Here is a 19,826-nt window from a genome sequence, read left to right on the forward strand (position 1 = left end):
GTGACCACAAGTAACTGAAACAAAAAAAAAAAAAAAAAAGAAGAAGAGAAAAGAAAACAAAAGAAAAGAAAACAAAAGAAAAGAAGAGTGGGCTGGTGAGATGGCTCAGTGGGTAAGAGCACCCGACTGCTCTTCCGAAGGTCCAGAGTTCAAATCCCAGCAACCACATGGTGGCTCACAACCATCCGTAACGAGATGTGGCGCCCTCTTCTGGAGTGTCTGAAGACAGCTACAGTGTACTTACATATAATAAATAAATAAATCTTTAAAAAAAAAAGAAAAAAAAAAAGAAAAGAAGAGTAAGACTGTGGATGTAAATGCACACATTCTTCTCTCCAAGTCATTCATTCCAATCTCCCCCTTCCCTGCCTCCTCTAATGACTACTCACTTTTACTTTAAATTCACTTAAATTGTACTATTATGTACAATGTAAAATAGTGAATGTACAAAATGAAAGAACCATGAAGAACATAATTGGTTCACTCTGTGTGCTATACACGGTTAATATTTGAAGAGGAAGACATTTTAATACAGGCTCCCAAAGCAGTCAAGTCATCTAATAAACACAGTGATTTATATTTCTTAAGAAGAAAGATAGTTTAGATACTGTAGTCCTTCCCACTGAAGAGGTCCTACTTGTCTATAAAATTTTAGGATACAAGACAAGTTACAAATTGGTAAGGTTCAGAGACCTATACCCACAGTTCAACTGCTCTTATCATTGTGTATTTGTTTTAAGTAATTTACAAATGATTGTATATGTGTAATTAAAATTATTTAACATGGGGACTCTGACACTCTTCTAAACAAAAATAGTGTAGTGGAATAAGTGTTATAAAATACAAAAAATAAAAAATAAACCTTGAAAAATGATGGTAGAAATAAGTCATGTCATTACTGCAGGGCTTTGAAGAATTTTCCATATAGTAATATATACTAAAACCTCCACTAGAGAGATAACATGTGCCAGATGTGGTTTGTTAAGAAATTCCTTTTGAGTCTGGGACCTTGTGAAACTGAAATTTCCATACTGGCATGCTCTACATGCCCACACTCAACAGAATTCAAATGGAAAATAAATGAGTCTGTACTGAATTGGTACAACATAATCTTCTTGTCATGATTCCCTACATACTGCATCACAACTGCTATGTATACAGCATTCACATTGTAGTATGTACTAGGGGCATGCACGCCTGAGAGGAGGTGTACTTTTGTTTCTGACCACTACAATAGAGCAAGTACCACCATCAGGTGTGAGTCACGTATCTTGGTTTCTCAATGCATATAGAAACTATCTTTAAAAAGGAACTATCTTATATAAGCTATAGTCTATGAGTCTAAAGTACACATAACTTAAATTTTAAAATGCTTTATTGCAGAAAATGATCCTAACATTTTTTAGCTTTGAATGGGCTGGAAATAATACTTCATAGTGGAAGGTCCATGATGGTAGTTGCTGATTGATCACAGTGGAGACTGCTGAAGACGAAGCTGATGGTAGAGATTATTTAAAATAAGGCATCAGTGACGTATAGCCTGACTCGGGTTTATGAATGATTTTTCTGTAACATACAATGCTATTTCATAGCATCTCACCCATTATATGACCATTCACAAACACTGGAATTATATCTGATGCCACTTTTTTCAATCGAGTTTATTCTTTGTTGCCATTTCAACAATGTTCCCAGCATCCTCACTAGAATAAAACATTACTCCAAGATGCCTACCATCTTCCACCATCCATCCATTCTCCTCATCTGTTAATGTCTCCTCCAATGTAGTCACATCTCCAGGCATCTCTTCCAATTCTGCTTCTTGCGATTCCTACATCTGCAGTTGTGCTTTCAATGAAGCCTTGAGTTCTTGGGAATCACCCAAGAAGATTGCAATCAACTTCATCCAGAATCCTGCTGAGGTTATTTTGACCTCTCCTGTCCTTAGGTTGGGATTATTTTGACCTTCTCCTCACAAATGCCCTTAATGTATCTAGGATGTTGAAACTTTTTCACAAGCCTGTCATTTTGTACAGGGCCGTCAGATGACTCAATGTCTATAGCAATGAACGCTTCAGAAATGTTGCTTAAATGGTGGTACTTAAACATTAAAACTCTTCCTGATCCATGAGCTGCAGGATGTATAATGTGCTCACAAGCACAAAGACAAGTTCAGTGCACCTCATTGAATATTATCATCACAGCACTTGGTGTGTTGCTGGTGGGGAGTGGCATTTTTGTGGGAATTCTCATTTCTGAGAACTAGCTCTGCAAAGTGAATTGAAGATATTAGGTAAGTCATATTTCAAACAGATGTGCTGCTTCCTAGGGCTTATTGGTCCACTTATGGAGTATAAGGATCTGAGATTTTCAGAATGGTGAGGGTACATAGGTAAATGTTTCAACTTTAAGTTGACAGCTGAATTACCCTTATCACAAGAGCATCATCTGTGCTTTGGAGTTTTTAAGCCAGGCATTTAATTCCCTTACCTCTGCCTCATAAAATGCTAGATGGTATAAGGTTATTTATTTATTTATTTTTGTCTAGATGGAAACTGTATCATTACTTTAATGCCTTACATCAGCTAGCTTTAGTGTGCTTTATAAGGTACCACCTCTTATACACCATTACTTTCTTGAACTTGTGCTTAGTGTTATAGAGACATTGTCTACTCTTAAACCTCATAGGCCAACCTTTGCTACCTACAAACTCTCCTTCTGTGACTTCCTCGGCTCTCTACAGACTTGGAATTGACCTGAAGCTCCCTTTCTGAGAACTAGCTTTTATGGAGCAGAAGGTACCATGCAAGCTTCCAAGGGAGGAACATACTAACCCAGCTATCATGGCTATGAACTACAACAAGCATCGTGGCATAATAACCGTAAGGTTACTTGGCAGTAATCATTAGCTCCCACTCAACATGAAGGGAACCACTTCTTGTACTGGAAACCTAGCTAACTACATGAGACTAGTGGAGTCATGAATCTTGAAGAGTCATACCTGTCGTTTTACCAAACCAGCACATTTTTTAACTACATGGTAAATATTTATCCTTATACCCACACCTAAGTATAGTTCTTGGCCATAAAAGAGTAAACTTCTCTTTGCATCAGATGAAGACCATTACAGAAAACCACCACTGACCAAATGCAGAGAACAAGAGATCCTGTGGTTCCCAGTCACAAATGATACATCTACAGCACAATTTCTACAATACCTAAGGCTTAGGGATCACTGTGGGAGAGGGATTGGAAAGACTGTAAGAGCCAGTCAAAGGAATGTGGAGTTTTTTAAGTTTGTGTCTCCTAAATGGGGCATGGTGGCGCACGCCTTTAATCCCAGCACTTGGGAGGCAAAGGATTTCTGAGTTCAAGGCGAGCCTGGTCTACAAAGTGAGTTCCAGGACAGCCAGGGATACACAGAGAAAACCTGTCTTGAAAAACAAAACAAAACAAAACAAAACAAAACAAAACAAAACAAAACAAAACAAAAAACAAAAGATTGTGTCTCCTAGAAATGTTAGAGATGCCACACCCATTAAGCTTTATCAACATGGCTGCCAAAGCAAGAATTAAACAATGCTGACACCAATGGACATGCAAACATGGAAGGGGTGATGCTTGTGGAGGCCAAATCCTAGAGAAAGAGCAGCTGGGGAATGCTGAGAGTGGAGACATGGTCTTCCACAGGGAAAAGCTCCCAAACTGGTTAGCCAATACCAAGTGGTCTGCTCTGAGATTATATACATACAGGTAACATCATATGGACTAAGAGGGTTTTATTTACATATTTAGGAGTGTGTGTGTGTGTGTGTGTGTGTGTGTGTGTGTGTGTGTGTATAACACTAACAATAATTAAAGAAAAAAAGACCATGAATTTAAGAGAGAGTGAGGGATGGGTTGGAGGATAGAAAGGGAAAGGGGAAACTATGTAGTTATATGATAATTTCAAATATAAAATTTACTATAAAAAGACACTTAAACAAGAATATCAGCCATATACATGACTATAATATTTTAGCCTAAATGAAATTCAGTTTGTTCTTTTGTAGGTAGCAGCAAACAACCATGTTAGAAGCTGAAATCATTTACTCAAGGCATTTTTATGTAGTCGTGCAGTTACAGCATATGATAAACAGGGTGTGAGAAGGCACTACAAAGCCTGTGTCTGGACACTGAAAATCAAAGCTCCTTCAACAAGTTATAAGTGTGTTTACAAATAACAACCGAAAAAAAAAAACTGGGAGAAACTGAACTTTATTTTAGACAATTTAACACCAAATGACATGTCCCCTACTACGCAGCAAGCAGTCATATATTAAATGTGTGTATTCCATGAGCTAAGCCTTAATCCATTTTTACATTCAAGTTAAGACAATTCAGCACCGTTTAAACTTGAAGGCTAACAAAATCTGTGTTCAAAAGTTGGCTAGGACGTTGGGTAGCTGGGAATAAAATTTAAACCGTTGATTTAAAAAAATATATATTGTCTATGTGAATTTAAAAATGAAGCATACATAAAGTGGGTAATTTTATTACTTAATATATTGTTAGCAAAATTATTTCTAAAGTAGTTCATGACTAAGGGCTCAGTATTTTCATAAAACCTGTTGAAGACTAATGATCAATGGGGAGAAAATGAACACAGGGAATGATGTCCACACATGTGTCTAACATTAATATTTTAAAGAGCAACACACTACTGTTACAAAGAGTGCCTAGCGAATAATTCGATGGAACTTGTAATTAAATAGTTATATAAAATGTGAAGAAAATTTCCTGGGACTAGGAAAGCTAGCCCACGGTCCCACTGAAGATGGAGTCTGCAGTCTCCATGTCATGATACAACTCAGATGGTAAAGAGTAGACTTAACTATGCTGTCTTCCATTTCTTCACGGCCGTTGTTAGTGTAAAGACAATCTTTGATGATCTTTGTGTCATTCTCACTTAGTACTTTTTTAAAAACTTAGAGTTTGGTTAGACTAGCTTGGGATTTTTTTTTTAAATCATTATTCTACACCAATTAAACGGAGAACAGACGCTCAAAGGTCAAAAATACAAAGTGGCAAGTCAGGATTTAAAGTCAATTGGAAGTGTTTTTAAATCGTGGAAAGGAAAGAAATGTTTACAAATAAATAGCTACTTCAGTGAAAAAAAAATCAAACAAAAAGGTCAAATTACATTTAAAAGCCAGACATTCCATGGATTTGAAAGGTATTTTAATTATTAGAAATACATACATGTATATAATTAATGACATTAATGACTTTTAACTTAATTTTTGGAAAATAAAATATGGCCATGACAACTAGTAGTGCTTAAATTTTAAGTTCTATAGACATACTTTTAGCAGTTAAAGACGAAATAAGGCAAGCCTAATTTTCGTATTTACTTAGGTTGGGGACAGTCATTTTAATTTTCCAATGGGTAGCAGGTAAGTGCGTGGCTTTTACTGTTCCTAAAATAATGTTCAATAAAGAGATAAGGGTCTCATTGAAATTATTATCCTATATATCTAAAAGCCATATTATTTTTATACAGTTAAGAATCTTAGTAGGACGAGATGTTAAATCTATATATGCCAGTCTGGCTCAGTATTCATACTGACAGTAGTTTTTTGTTTTGTTTTTAAAAGCATGTATATTAAAATACCTCTATCAGAATGATTATAATTTGAAAGGATCGTTCTACAGTATCAAAACTGAGATGCTAGCTAGGGCAAAGAGGTACATCAAAGAAGCAATCCTGTCGATCAGAAACCAGCTCAATCAAAGTTCTGCCTGCATTTGCTTATGGGTAAGTGTGCTTTCAGGCGGATGAGAATTACGTGTACCGCGCTATCCACCCCTGGCGACTGCCCATCTCTGGCCCCTCCCACTTGCTCTGCAGCAATGAGTCTACAGCGTGATGATTAGAGACTGTTGCACTTACAAGTCTATGACACGTGAGTTAGGATTCCAGCTCACTTAGAAAGGTCTACCTGACACGTTCTAGCACGGGAGATGCCTTACTTGAGATTTTAATGCTGGTAAATGAAGTACGACTTCGGCGCAAGCACCAGGAATTCAAAAGTCTAACTTGATTTCTTTCTGCACCTTCTGAATGTAAGAGTCTCCAAATCCCACTGCTGCACACAGTTTCACAGTTTTAAGTAAGGTCACAGCAGTCTCGTTGTGGTGCATGGTCCTTGTTTTTTTGCAGGAAGGACCTGCTTCCCTCTTGTTCGCCAACCTCTCAAGTATACAATGCTATGTGCTTCGCTAATTTGGGTTGTATTTTGTAAATACACAAAAACGTATATACCCAACTCCTGAAGAGTCTAAGATGATGGCCCTGCATTGCACCCAGTAGGTCATCTTTTACGGATGGTTTTATATATATATATATAAATTCAACATTCCCCTTAATAGCTGAACATTTCAGAAGTGTAGTAGAGTTGAAAAAAATCTAAAAAGGTTTTCCAGTATTTTTCTTTTGACAGTATTTGAAAGATGATTGTGATGTTAGAGATTCCTTGTATAATTGCTGTGTCAGCAGTGACTTAATTCTGGCTAACAGTAAAATATGCTGCAGGGCATGTTAGCTCTCCATTGATCACACCTGTCGGTCATCGGAATGATTTTCCTATGCTGTGAAACCTCACAATGGGGGATGTGCTGACTGTCACATTAGACATTTTTGCCCACAGAAAAACTAAGCAGCGTGGGATCGAATAGCAACAAGTATCAAACAGGATCTTGGAATTTTCTAATTCATTCCAAAACAAGTTGACTCAAGTCAGAGTGAAATTAAGCAATTAACAGAAAGGAAATTGTCTAGTAACTCTAAAATGTAAACATAATTTGATATAGGGATGTAACTATCTGAATACATATATCGCCATCTCTCTGATTATACTTCATGACAACAATAGTTAGATGTTTGGCCCTTCCTCAGCACCAAGTGTATCCATTTCTGTTTACACAATAGGAACACCTTTTTAAAAAATTAATCTAAGTTGAGGCAAATATAGGCTCATCATCATTGTTTCACTGGTTTCAGCACTTTAGAAAAGAATCCGTTCAAATTGTGGCTCACTCATTAAAATATCAATTTCCCATTTGCACTATAATTTCAAAAGAACATAAGAAGTTCAGAGTTCTTTGAAAGAGCCCACTATGCACCCACAGAATTGAAACACTGCTAATTCACAAAATAACATGAGTAAGGATTTAAAATTTGCCAAATATTGTTGATTTAAACACTCAAAATCCAGTTATGTCATTTGTTGTGAAAGAGTCCAAACAAAACCTCCTTTGTTGTTTACTGTTTGTCTTTTAAAATATGTAAGTCCTTCCTACTTAAGCTAATCTATGGTTTTCATATGTCCAAACACCAGGAACTGCTTTATCCACTGGGAACTGGGCTTCTTTCTAATACCTAGGTTAAGAAAACACAATGGAACAGGTTATCAGCAGGATAATATCATGAGTGCGCACAACAAATAACATTTTAGTAGGCCTTTTCAAAACTTGGTGGAGTAATGTCTCTCTGCCCCAGCAACTATCACCTTGTAAAATTACTATTAGAACGTGATCTAACAGTGATCATAGGCAAGGAATATGCCAATAATATGAAGAACACGCCTGATGTCCACAGTCTGATTGTTTAAAAAGCAAAACAACCAAATAAGTAAGTAAATAAATAAAAATAAAATTGAAACGAGAAAAAGTCAAGCAGGACTCAGGGATCCAGCAACCAAACCGGCAAGCTCATTCTACGGAACAAGAGTGATACATCTGCCAGGAGGCACAGTCATGGCCTCTGCACCATCTTGCATTTTCCCTTCTCTGTCTCCATGGTTTTTTGGGTCCAGAATGACACATTAATGGGCAGAGATAGGAACAGAGACAGAAGTAGGTATCTTTATGTTGAAATCATGACCAATCATGATCATTGGTCATCATGCAAGGAAGAATCCATTTGGGTGCAAATCATTAACTAGAAAGGTCTGTGAGGAGAAAGCATTGCAGAGGTGGAAAAGGCCTGAGACATCTGGGAAGACTGAGGGGCAGAGACTCCAGGAATGGAACACACCAAATTATTGGGTAGATTTTACATCACCAGAATGGTTTCAAGTATCTAGCTGGCATGCAAAACAATCAGTACTAAACTAACAGTGACATGTCATTAGAGGTTGGGGGGGATGGTGTAATGGCAGCATGAGGTCACACACAGGTGGCCATCAGGCTATCCACATAGCTTCAGATGCACTACACTCCTGCTCAAAAAATGTCAGATTTTTCATGGTCTTTGGAGAGAAACTCAAAATTCTTAGTTTGCTTTTCAGTTGTTCTGTTGATCAGAGCACAGCTGACAAACCCAACTGAAAACAGCCTTTGCAAACACTTCCTGCAACTTACTCCTACCCTGCAGTTGCCCACGAATCTGACCCCTACAATGCTTTTGTACTTTTTGTACTTGAGATCCCTCAAGGCTAAACTCACATGCTGTTCTAAAGGCACTCTCCAGTAGTGGTTTAAGGAACACTTTCTATGGAACTTGGAGGTGAAAGTCAGAGTAAGAGGCAAGTATGATTGCCCTCCAGGTGAGGGCTTTTCCTCTTCTGAGCATTTCTTTTTCTCACTCATAGATTAAGCAGGATATTTATTTCATTAAGAATAATTAACTTTGGTTAACGTTATATTTCCATCTGATCAATACTGCTTGTTAAAAATCAAGTACAAACCTCCTTGTAAGAAAGAAAGAAAGAAAGAAAGGAAGGAAGGAAGGAAAGGAAGGAAGGAAGGAAGGAAGGAAGGAAGGAAGGAAGGAAGGAAGAAAGAAAGAAAGAAAGAAAGAAAGAAAGAAAGAAAGAAAGAAAGAAAGAAAGATTGAAAGAAAGAAAGAAAGAAAGAAAAGAATATCATTTGGCTTGCCAAATAATACTCACGGTGAAATTGTGCAGCCTGAGGCGTAGGCATGATGTCCTGTGTAGCGAATGTCACAGCGTACAACATTGTTACTGTAGTCTGATTCAGGCACCAGGTAGCTGGGGTTTACACTGACCTGAACAAGAAAAATAGCACCATGTGAAAGATTTTATACTTAATGGATACTGTTATTCCCTCCTATTTCTATAATGCTACAGTGAAATTACTAACAAAGGACTCAGCTACATCAAGCAAGGAAAGGAGTTTAGGTGAAGAAGGTAGTTAAACATACTGGAGATATTACAAAAGGAAGTTGTGTAGATCTCCCTAAGTTCTTTAAAAAATCATAACGTAGATTGCTTAACAATTGTTCTGAAAGTTGTTTAAGTACTTTCAAGCACATGGTTATTTAATATTTGAATCCAGAAAAAGAGAGTGGTGGTAAATTACACATCTTCAAAGCCCCTACCTTTAGAATGTAGTTTCCAGGTTGTACATCTGTAATATCAATCCACTGGCAGTCTATGTCTGCTGCATAGGTGTCATAACATCCAGGACTCAATCCCTGAAATCAGAAAACACTTCAAAATTAAATTATAGGATGTGACCAGACTGCTTATATGATATTATCTATCAATAAAACCTTGAGTTAGTACCTACAAGAATTGGACACAAAAACCAGAACACACATTAGCCGGTCTTATAATATCTAGTTATTCAAAAGCTGCAAGGTTGGAACATAAAGAAATGTGCCCTACTTCTAAAGTCACCAATGGAAAATAGTCCTAAGCAACAAATTGGGCCTCCAGCACCATTCAAAAGTAGCAAACATATCAGGAAGAAATGCCTCGCAGTAATTCATTTGCAGTGTCCTGTTAGTGAGATTCCCTGCAGTGATCTTCCTATGTTCTGGATGACAACGATATTTTGTCTTGTGTAGCTTTGTAGCATCTATCCTCTTCTGCTTTATATTAAAATCATATTATATAAACCCCTTAAGGACAGGTACAGTCTAATTGCATCCTTGAATAGCTAACATTTATTATTAACCAAAACCATATATAGTCAGTTCTCACAACTCCAGGGGTCAGGTGTGTTTCTATCTCCATTTTATGGATGAGAAACCCAAGGCATGCTAAGATCAAACGACTGATTCAGGGGCAAACAGCTGAGCAGCGACTGAGCTTGTTTCAGGATTATATAAACAAGGTCCAGAATACCTTTTCTTAACTATCACACTCCCTCTCTCAAATAATCAGTGAGATCTTTGTGGAGTCAGAAGGACGGATTTATGCCCAAACTGGTCAAAGCCATATCCGTCCACTTGCTAAGACATTCCCACCAGCAAGTCAATGGGTGTCTCACAAGGCTGCCAGGAGAAAAATGCCAAGAACATACATATGCTTCTTGCTATCACTAGTCTGCAGAAATTTCCTTCCGTTGGGGCATGGGCATTTTCTTATTTCCATGTGAGAACTTTTAACTGTAACATTTCCATTCTGATAATCCAAAATTGATTAAGAAGCGTATGTGACAATCGTTCGAACTTAGCAGTGTCATTTAAAACTGTCACTTGAGTTTGCTTTGATGCTTAAGGTCATCTTGGTCAACAAAGATAACAAAAACAGAAATCTCGATGTGCTTTAGTGATGTGGGTTTGGCTGCAGCTGGATTTGGGAAGAGTAAGAGATGCTGCTGTCCATAGCACAGGACAACATAGACAGGCCAACCCAACATTACTTAACCACAGGAGCAAGAGCCATAATCGCCTAGATTCCCAGCTTTACCGGCTCTCATTTTATGTGTTGAACATGAAATACAAAAGAAAGAACTTTAAGGCTCCACCACATCCTTCTCTGATTGTGTCACCTTAGGCACTCAGTAAGTAAGTAGTACCTGCTGGTGTCACAATCATTACCACTATCTCACACAGGACTCTAAATTGTGCACTGGATTAGATATCCATTGCAGACAGGTATAAATAATGCCACTGGCAATTAAAGTGTTTGCAAAACGCTGTTGTTGACCTACACCTATTGTCCCAAATGCTAGGTGACTAGTGTGTGTGTGAGCGCATATGCACGAGCCTGTGTGTGCGTGGGCACACATACACAAACTTCTAGCTGACACTATTACTTTATGATTCACCAGCTGGCAGAAAATGTGAATTTTGAGCTTTGCTTATTTGAACTAACAAGCAAATGCCTGAAGCTGCCAAGGCCATTAAGCAAATAGACATTTCATGTATTCGAAGTCCAATGTGAAAATAAATTGAAAATAGAACTTCATTGAAGATTATCTAAATGTGTTCTTTGGTTTCAATAAAAATTACCTGTCTGCAACATTTGGTCATTGAGTGTGATGTAACTATTTTTAAATTGTGCATATATTCTGTATGTAAATTTGTGATCTTAAAATACATGGTTAAATATACAATATATTCAGAAGTTATACCTAGTTAGATGTTTATATACATTTAAGGAAGATGGTACTAGTATAACAAAACTAATAAAAGTCAATATTAGGGGCCTATGTGAATGTTTTTTCTATAAATGAAGTCTGTTCAAAAGACTATTAAAAAACACAAATACGTAAATCACTTACAATGCAAGACCTAGTGAAAACATTTTAAGGCATGCACAGGAAAGGATAAACAAGAAGGCTACCACATTAAAAAAAAAGTGAGATTACACAAGTGAATAGGGGTGCCTCTGCCTCTGTGGCTGAAATATGCACCCTCCCGCTCCCCCAATGCAAGTGTTCTAGCTTAGAGATGATTAACGTGTGTCATTTTAAGAATAGGGAAATGCATGTTCCAGGTCCTCTTGGGGTGATCACTGAATGAGAAGGCAATCTCTGCAAGGGTATATGCTTAATATATGGGTGTGTTACATTTTTCACTTAAAGCATATGTCCTGCCCCTCCCAACCTATGTTAAATATAACTGTTTCCCTGTCTAACCACTTTGATGAGCTAAGCCCAGAGGACAGAAGAATGGTCACCACATGTAGGTCACCAAAAAGCTTCTGGCCACAGTACTGGAATCTGCTTCCCAAGATGACAGCCCCTGAGGTCTGTGTGCCCTGGGTAATGTACATTCAGGAACTACTTGCCAAGAGCTGGCCTGGAGTAAAATTATAATGTCCTTTTACAAATTAGGGTTGTGGATGGAAATACTGACATAGTTTTTAACTGACCCACATTTTCCAATTCTAAGACATACAATAGCGCTCAACTCAGCACTATTAAAAACAAATCTATCCAAAGGACATCTGACATTAATTACACCGGAGGTTTAAATATACATGTGTGGAATAAGAAATGTGTCTTTCTGCTCTGACTTGCATTATTAAAAGTGATGCTGTTTAAAGTATTTTTAATAACCTGGCTTCAACTCTTTGTTCTAACTTTAGGCACTATTCCATATTAAGCATGAAAATGGAAAACAAAATGGACTTGCAGGTGAGAAAACAGACGTACATTGCCAACAGTTATTATAGCTAATTGAAGAACACAGAATGAAGGCAGATGTTGTAAGTCACTCATGTGTATTCAGAAAGTTAACTACTTTTCATTGTGTTATGTAGCAAGGATCCACATTGCCCTCCTGTGATCTCCAGCAGGGGTTACATGTACAGCTGGAAACACTTTAAAAGCAATCTGCACCACCCAGTCATCTCCCTTTTCCCAATCTGAAGTATCCCATGTTGATAAGGTAACCTTAAAATGAAACAAAATATTAAAAAAAAAAGAAGAGGGGAAAGAAAGAAAACAGTAACTGATTTGTTGTCACTTCCCTGGAGGTCTGTGGGCTCCGGAGGTCAGGGGACCAGCCTACCTGTGTGTGTGCAGTGCACGCAAAGCGCCTGTGGTACCCATAGTCACAGGACGTGTCCTCCAGACAGAAGCTTGCTTTGTGGCCTTCAGCCACTCTCCTCTGTGTGTTGGCATCAAGCAGGTCATAGTGGCTGAATTCGTCCATGCTGTGGTAATGTCTAATGTCCCACACAACAAAGAAACAGCAGTCAGTGGCACATAGACAAAGCAATGAGGATGCTAAATAACTTCCTTGTCTCATAAATTAAATGGTGCCGTGCTCACAAATTAAAACAGGATAAATTCATCTTCTTGTTTTTATTTTTTTTAGATTGATTTATTTTATGTGTATGAATGTTTTGTCTATAAGTAGTATGTATGTGCACCAGTTTCCTGCCTAGTGCCAGAGGAAGTTAGAAGAGGGCTTCTAATCCCTTGGAACTGGACATTTGTGAACCATCATGTGGATACAGGGAATTGAACCTGGGTCCTCTCCAAGTGCTCTTGTAGAGCCATCATTCCAACCCAAATATATATATGTATATATATATATATATATATATATACATACACATATATATACATGTATATATATGTATGTATGTATATGTATATATATATATATACATATGTGTATATATTTCCTCTCGAAACTTTGTCCACTCCATATATATATATGTGTGTGTGTGTATGTATACATATATATGTATACATATACATATATATATATAATTATAAATTTCCTCTTGAAACTTTGTAGCTCTGGCTGTCCTGCAACTCACTCTGTAGACTCTTGAACTCAGAGATCTGCCTGCCTCTGCCACCCAAGTGATGGAACTAAAGGCGTGCGCCACCATGCCTGGCTCCCAAATTTATCTTCTTAAAGAGATATTCATGCCACATGCTTTTAAAAGAACATTGTGAGGTTTTTAACTTTACTAGATGGTAAAGACACTGTGGTATCGATTCCTTTATATAGGTTTTATGTTTGAACATTAGATATAAACAATCGATTATATGTCCTTGTAACCTGTGCAGTTTCTAGTGTATTTCTCTGGCTGCCACTGCTGATATTGGTGACGTGCTGATGATTTCCAACAAGGAACTATACTCTGGAGGGGTTGCTCTGAGGTACTAAAAACTGGAGTTGCAACATTCATAAAACCTCTTTGGAAATGTGAAGGAGAAGCAGCAGCATTGCCATCTATCACTATTATTTAAGTAGCACAGGCTTTTATTTCAAAATAAAATATTTCTATTTTAATATGTAAATTATGTGGCTACAGTTCACTTTTCTCTATTCCTTAAACAGAAGGCTCTGAGCGCTTCCTCTTCTCTTGTGGGGGAGGAGCTACAATGAGAATTTGGGCTTGAATTTCTGTAAGTGGGAGACCACACATCATGATTTCCTGGCATTGGCTACTTGACCACATTACCTAGGCAAGTGATGGAATAACCACATGTAATTTAAAAATGAAAGCCATTACATTTAGAAAGGGTAGGGCAACCACTCTGGGGCTGACGGGGGCCTTTCAAAAGATACAAGTGAATTGGGTCCTGAAGTCTATCTTTCCCTGAGAATGGTCTCTAAATCCTTTGGGTAAAAGATGTCGTGCTTTTATCAAATGCCTTTCAAGGCTAACTGACTGCAGATCGTCTTGCCTACAGCAGAGACTTTAACCTAAGAGTAAATTCTATTGGCAGCCATCCTCTGTCCTTTCAATCATTTTAATGAGCCTGACTTACAGTTTCCAATTGAAAAGATAATGGGATTTAGTGGGGAAGAGGCTATCTTAGGGTTTAACATCCTGTGATGGCATCAAACTGCATAGGAAAGGTTCTAAATATAAATATGATCAAATCTCTAGTTTTAGGTAAGACATATGAATAGCCATCTGAAGAATTTAAGAGCAACCCAGATGAGAGGCCCATTCGCTTACTGGTGACAGCTGTGCCACTCCCAGGAGTACCGAGGGCGGCTTGGTAAGAAGTCCGATGTCCCTTGGTTCTTCACTCTTTGCGGAAATCGTAGCAGTACCCTGTGGTCATAGTCTCTGACATCCGCCCTATATGCTGAACTGTGAGTTTAGAAAAGAAACGTTAGATCCACTGAACATGGATGGAAAACACGATAGAAAGAACACCATCACAAGGTCCCAGCACCCCCCCTCCCTCGACTAGCCTCTCCACTCAAGGGATCATGAGTTCCTGTCCAATCCCGGAGGAATAAACCCATGGTAACTCTCTGGCGAATGAGTGAATGATGGATAACAGTAAAAGCCCAGAGAGATTGAGATTAAGATTTATACTACAAAGATTATAGAGAAGAGACTATGAATCTAAAAGCTATAAAATTGCCATAGTAAATGATCCCACACCAAAAATTTCATAGGTATCTATTAATAACGATATATCTACTCTAAAACTAGAACCTAGATTTAGATAGATAACTTTATACTTGACATCTACCAAACTGAGGGCGCTTCTTTAATATCTTTCAGCACTCAGTAGTGTGGATCATGCCATAAAGAACACAAACCAGCTTGAATTTCTTCCCTTAGCCCGACTGTTGTAAAAAGTCAACACGGAATAAAGGTTAATATAAACACCCCTGGAACGCTACTATCTATCTATCTATCTATCTATCTATCTATCTATCTATCTATCTATCTATCTACCTACCTACCTACCTACCTACCTATCTATCTATCTATCTATCTATCTATCTATCTATCTATATATATATATATATATATAATATTTTATAGGTCTATCTGTGTTAGAGTATGTTGGTGACCCATTTTACTTAGCACACTACCAGAACCATGCAAATATCTTGTGCTCCCTCTACTGGTGGCCAGCTGCAGAATCAAAGAATTCCAAGACCAGAATAGCTATTTTATTTTAGGACTGACGGAAAACAAAACTCTTGCTTGTGTTTTTATACCAAAACAACCCAGTGAATCACGGCCTGAAAGAAACGTGGAATGTACTCTTTACCAATGGGGGTGGGGAAGGACACCGTGACGAATACAACCCTAGACCATTAGAAAATAATAAGTGCTTCCTTCATTCCCACACCCTCCCCACCGTGTTGTTGGTTGTTGAACTTCTGTTTTATATAAAGTTATTGGAAGAAGTTGGCGTAAATGCCTGATAGGTATCTTGGGAAAGAACCTGAGACCTAGTCACCAGAATAAGGGTTTTCTTCTCCCTCCCCGGGTATGCGACTCTCACTGAAGCGGTACCCATAAAAACATTCCAAATTAACTCTCTCTCCAAGTCAGCATGCCCAGGAGGTCACGTCCCACTTCCCAGCCCTTGTCCCACTTCCTACCCCTTGTCTGCGCTGAATAGCAGTCAAAACTAGTGATTCCCAGGATCAAAACCTAAGACAGGGCTGTGGAAATCCATACCTGGCCAGGCAGTTTTCTTCCGCAGCGCATCTCAGGTTGTACATAGACATCTTCTGGACGTACGTGGAAGCCTGGATGTAATAGGGGTCGGGCACCAGGTCCGGGAGACCTAAAGATAAGACAAGCTGATGACCTCTGACTCTCGAACCCTGTTTGTCACCTTTCACCCACCAAGTCTGCAGGGTGGGGCTGAGTGTGTGGAAGAACAGGGAAAGTCGGGGTTAGGAAGGAAAGGGGAAAGGAAGCTGCTGGTGCCAGGAGCGCGGTTTCCATCAGATTCCAGAGCTGGCGGGACAGGCTGGGGTTGGGGGTTGGGGGTTGGGGGGGAGCGTTGTTGAGTCTGCGGGACCGGATCCCGCCGCCGCGCCCAGGCCGCCACGTCTAGACAGCACTGACCCGCGGCCAGGGTGGCCGGTACCTACCGTGGATCTAGGGGTGCTTACCGTACTGGAAGTAACCGGTGCCGTATCCAGGTCGGTACCTGCTCCCGGGCCGTGGCCTCTCATATGTGTCATAGTAGTTATAATAAGGGTTGTCGTCGGAGTACTTGTAGGAATTGTAGGGGTCGTCGCCCACCATGCGATCTATGTGGCTGGGTGGCCTCAGATTACTAAGCTGCGGAGGCTGTGGCGACGCAGTCCGGTTCGCCGCGCGCCGCGAGGCTCCATCTCGAGCCCCCGACGGCGAGAAACCAGCTTGGAACCAGTGGCGGGCGGCGGGCCGGGGACGACCCGCGGCGACCCCAGACGGGCTTGGCGTCCTCGCACGGGCAGAGGCGGTGCGGTTGTCACGCAGCAGAAGAATGGGTGTGCGCGGCTGCGAGACTGCGTCGCCGTCGGGTCTCCGGGCAGTGGCGCTGGGGTCGCGGCGTCGCTGAGGCTGGTACTGCGCCCCGAGGCTCAGCAGACTGAACACCTGCCCGTTGTTCTCCCATTGGATTGTCTGGCGCCAGGCACCGGGGGCAGCGGGCGGCTCGCGCGGGGTCTGCGGGGCGCAGCGGAGAAGGGGACAAAGTTGCAGCGGCCCCAGGAGGAGCACAGCCCAGGCAAAACGCATGGTGCTCCCGGCTCGTCCCTTCTCCGGGAGGACGTGGCTAGGAGAAAAAGGAAGACGGGACTCAGATCCCACGAAGGAGGGAGACCTCTCCGAGCAGGGAGGAGGAGGGCGAGGCGCGGGGATGGGTCGCAGGGAGTCGTGCCAAGGGCGAACGGCAGACCCTGCCCCCAGCCCAGACGGCCGTCGGACGTGGCACCGTCCTCCTCTCCCCTTTCCCAGTCCTGGAAGGCGACGGGGAGCGGCGCACGACGGTCTGGGAAAGCGCACAGAGTCTGGAGTAGAAGGAGGAGGAGAGATTTTAAACTTTCTGACCAGTTTGCAGTTACACAAGCCGTTCTGGCCTCGCTGCCCCTCCGCTATTTGTTCACGTAATGCGATTGGAAACGTGCAAGGCGGACAGCTCCTCCACGCTGCCCCTCCCTCCCCTCTCCGCCCCCCTCCCCTCCTCCCCAGACACGTTGCACAGGGAGAGTTAAGGGGAAAGAACAAAACGGAACACACATCCTGAGACACACTCGACTTAATCTGGGCCGAACATGCAGGAATTTCAAAAGACTCAGACAGACGAAGGCAGCCAGGCCATGGGCCCAAGCCAAAATATGCATGAAGAAAAATGCTATTAGGTCACCAACCCTGGAGAGGCGGGAAGCAGGAGGTGGGGAGAGCGATGGGGGCCAAACTGTGTGCTCTGGGATGGGGGAGGTTGTGACTAAGGCTTATGCATAAAGGAGTTAAGCAGACAAATTTCCCAATACACACTCACCCCACTTTTATGGGAAGCGCCCTCAGCGAATAAACCCCAGGATATCAAATTTTGTTTTTCTGGCTGTAGGTAATATGAGAAATGGGTTACAAATCTGTTTCCTACAGTGAATATTTTAATAACCAAAGTGAAAATTTATAGGGAACAAAGCTTGCTACGTTGAAAAAGTGAATAAATCCGACTCTTTTTTTTTTTTTTTGTCTTAAAAGAACCAGCCCAATTTGCACTTTAAGTGACAAGATTTCTTTCATCCCTACTGTGTACCAGAGAGCCAGAAGGGCAAGGCAGTACTCAGAGGCTCCTTCAAGTAGACCGTTTATCTGACTTCTTGCTTTTTCTTTTTGCCTAATAAGGAGGTTTGACTTTACATTTTAAAATCAAATTACCGATGTTAAATATTGAAATTCAATAAAGCATTCAGCAGCCTTTTAATTCGTCTTCCAATCTAAACAAAGGTGTTGCAAGAGAAAACGCCTTGGAGTTCAGAGTTTAGTACAAAGAAGGCAGTGGGTGTGGCCAGGAGGCTGAGTAGGAGGATGGTCTGCAACTGGAGAGAGATGCTTAATAGAGCAGCTGTTCACATCCTACTCAGGGTCTGGGAAGTTCTGGATCAAATTCAAAGAAAAAAAAAGTACTAATTGGTCTGATTTGAACTACTAGGCAATGTCAGACTTTAGTACCTATTTTATTGGTCCCATCATTGAGCTGTGGTCTAGACACACTTAATATTCACCTCTTAGCTTCTGTCTTTCCATAACTGATCACCCCATGAGGTAGAGCGGTGGACATCTGCTGGTTTGATTGCTTCCTATCCTTTTCCCTTTTCTTCCTTCCTTCCTTCCTTCCTTCCTTCCTTCCTTCCTTCCTTCCTTCCTTCCTTCCTTCCTTCCTTTCTTTCTTTCTTTCTTTCTTTCTTTCTTTCTTTCTTTCTTGTTTTGTGTTTTGTTTTGTTTTTTGTTTTTTTTAATTCTACCTGGAACCCCTGACCCCTAGTAGTATGATTAGACTGATGGGGCATTAATGGGATTTCTTCAATTCAGGAACTGGTCATGAGACTTAATTAAACTATCATCCTAGGATCTGAATGTTAAGGTGGTCACATGATCAAAAACGTTCCTCCTCCCACTGCTAGGAAAAGTCTTGGGTCTTTAGCTTTTTCCTTCAGACTTTCTAGGGCATTCTTTTGTGGATTAATATTGTCAGTTTCTGTCTTCTGCCAAGGAAGAATCCTGTTTGACATCGAGGGTGGGGCTGCTTCTCTCAGCTAGGTAAATCACGTGATAGGGTAAGGAACCTGGCTTTTGGAGTCAAGTTCAATGGAGCCTTTGCTTGAGCACCTACCTTCCTTGACACCGACTTTTGTCCATATGTGGCAAATCTATTGCTTATATGATGAAGATAAACTATAAGAACAAATTCCCTCATGCAAGTCCACAGTGAACTCTTTTCTGAACAAAGCTATGTCTAAGGTAAGGCTAGTTGTCATCTTACTGGATATCTACCAGGCTTACAATTAACTACTGGGTTTCTCTAGACCTGGTAAAGGAGATAGACTTAAAAAGAAGAAAAAAAACACCACGTATATAATTTGGATAGACAAAAGAAATTATAAGGAGAAACAGGAAGAGATTGGTTATAATAATCTCTCATCTATAAAAGGCTGCACATATGCCCATGAGCAGTTTATCTTCCAGAAGGGAATGGCTGGGATGGTTATTACTTGACCACAGGTTTCTGGGGGAAGACATCTGCTATGGAGGTCGACGCAGAGGATAAGAACAAAGCAGATCCTATGGGGAGGGTAGAAAGTGTGTCCTGAATCTCAGTTAACTTACCTTTGTTTCCAGTGCTGGTACTTGGGG

At 40.4% G+C, this 19,826-nt stretch overlaps 1 protein-coding gene across 2 annotated transcripts; it reads right to left on the minus strand.

Annotated features, from left to right (window-relative positions):
- Positions 1–2,218: 2,218 nt before the first annotated feature.
- Positions 2,219–17,532, minus strand: Lox (lysyl oxidase). Of its 2 annotated transcripts, none has more exons than XM_029472287.2 (7): positions 16,589–17,532; positions 16,146–16,254; positions 14,670–14,807; positions 12,752–12,908; positions 9,383–9,478; positions 8,934–9,049; positions 2,219–2,268 (listed from the first exon to the last, which is right to left on the minus strand). In XM_029472287.2, the coding sequence occupies exons 1-7, from the start codon at positions 17,199–17,201 to the stop codon at positions 2,250–2,252; spliced, it is 1,248 nt and encodes a 415-aa protein (XP_029328147.1). In that variant the 5' UTR covers positions 17,202–17,532; the 3' UTR covers positions 2,219–2,249. The 2 variants fall into 2 exon arrangements, with proteins under 2 accessions (XP_029328147.1, XP_029328148.1); XM_029472288.2 differs by lacking the exon at positions 2,219–2,268 and adding an exon at positions 4,251–7,420 and having other exon boundaries at positions 16,589–17,530.
- Positions 17,533–19,826: the final 2,294 nt, after the last annotated feature.

The sequence above is a fragment of the Mus caroli genome, unplaced genomic scaffold, assembly GCF_978045245.1.
Source record: "Mus caroli unplaced genomic scaffold, Mus_caroli_1 scaffold_19, whole genome shotgun sequence".
NCBI lineage: Eukaryota > Metazoa > Chordata > Mammalia > Rodentia > Muridae > Mus > Mus caroli.

Excerpts from the sequence above, each read along its gene's own strand:
- Lox (XM_029472287.2), bottom strand. The coding sequence starts at position 17,201 with ATGCGTTTTGCCTGGGCTGTGCTCCTCCTGGGGCCGCTGCAACTTTGT. Across the intron at positions 12,909-14,669 it reads GAGTGGCACAGCTGTCACCA|ACATTACCACAGCATGGACG; the intron begins GTAAGCGAATGG and ends GTGGGACATTAG. Across the intron at positions 9,050-9,382 it reads CTGGAAACTACATTCTAAAG|GTCAGTGTAAACCCCAGCTA; the intron begins GTAGGGGCTTTG and ends TTTCTTGTTCAG.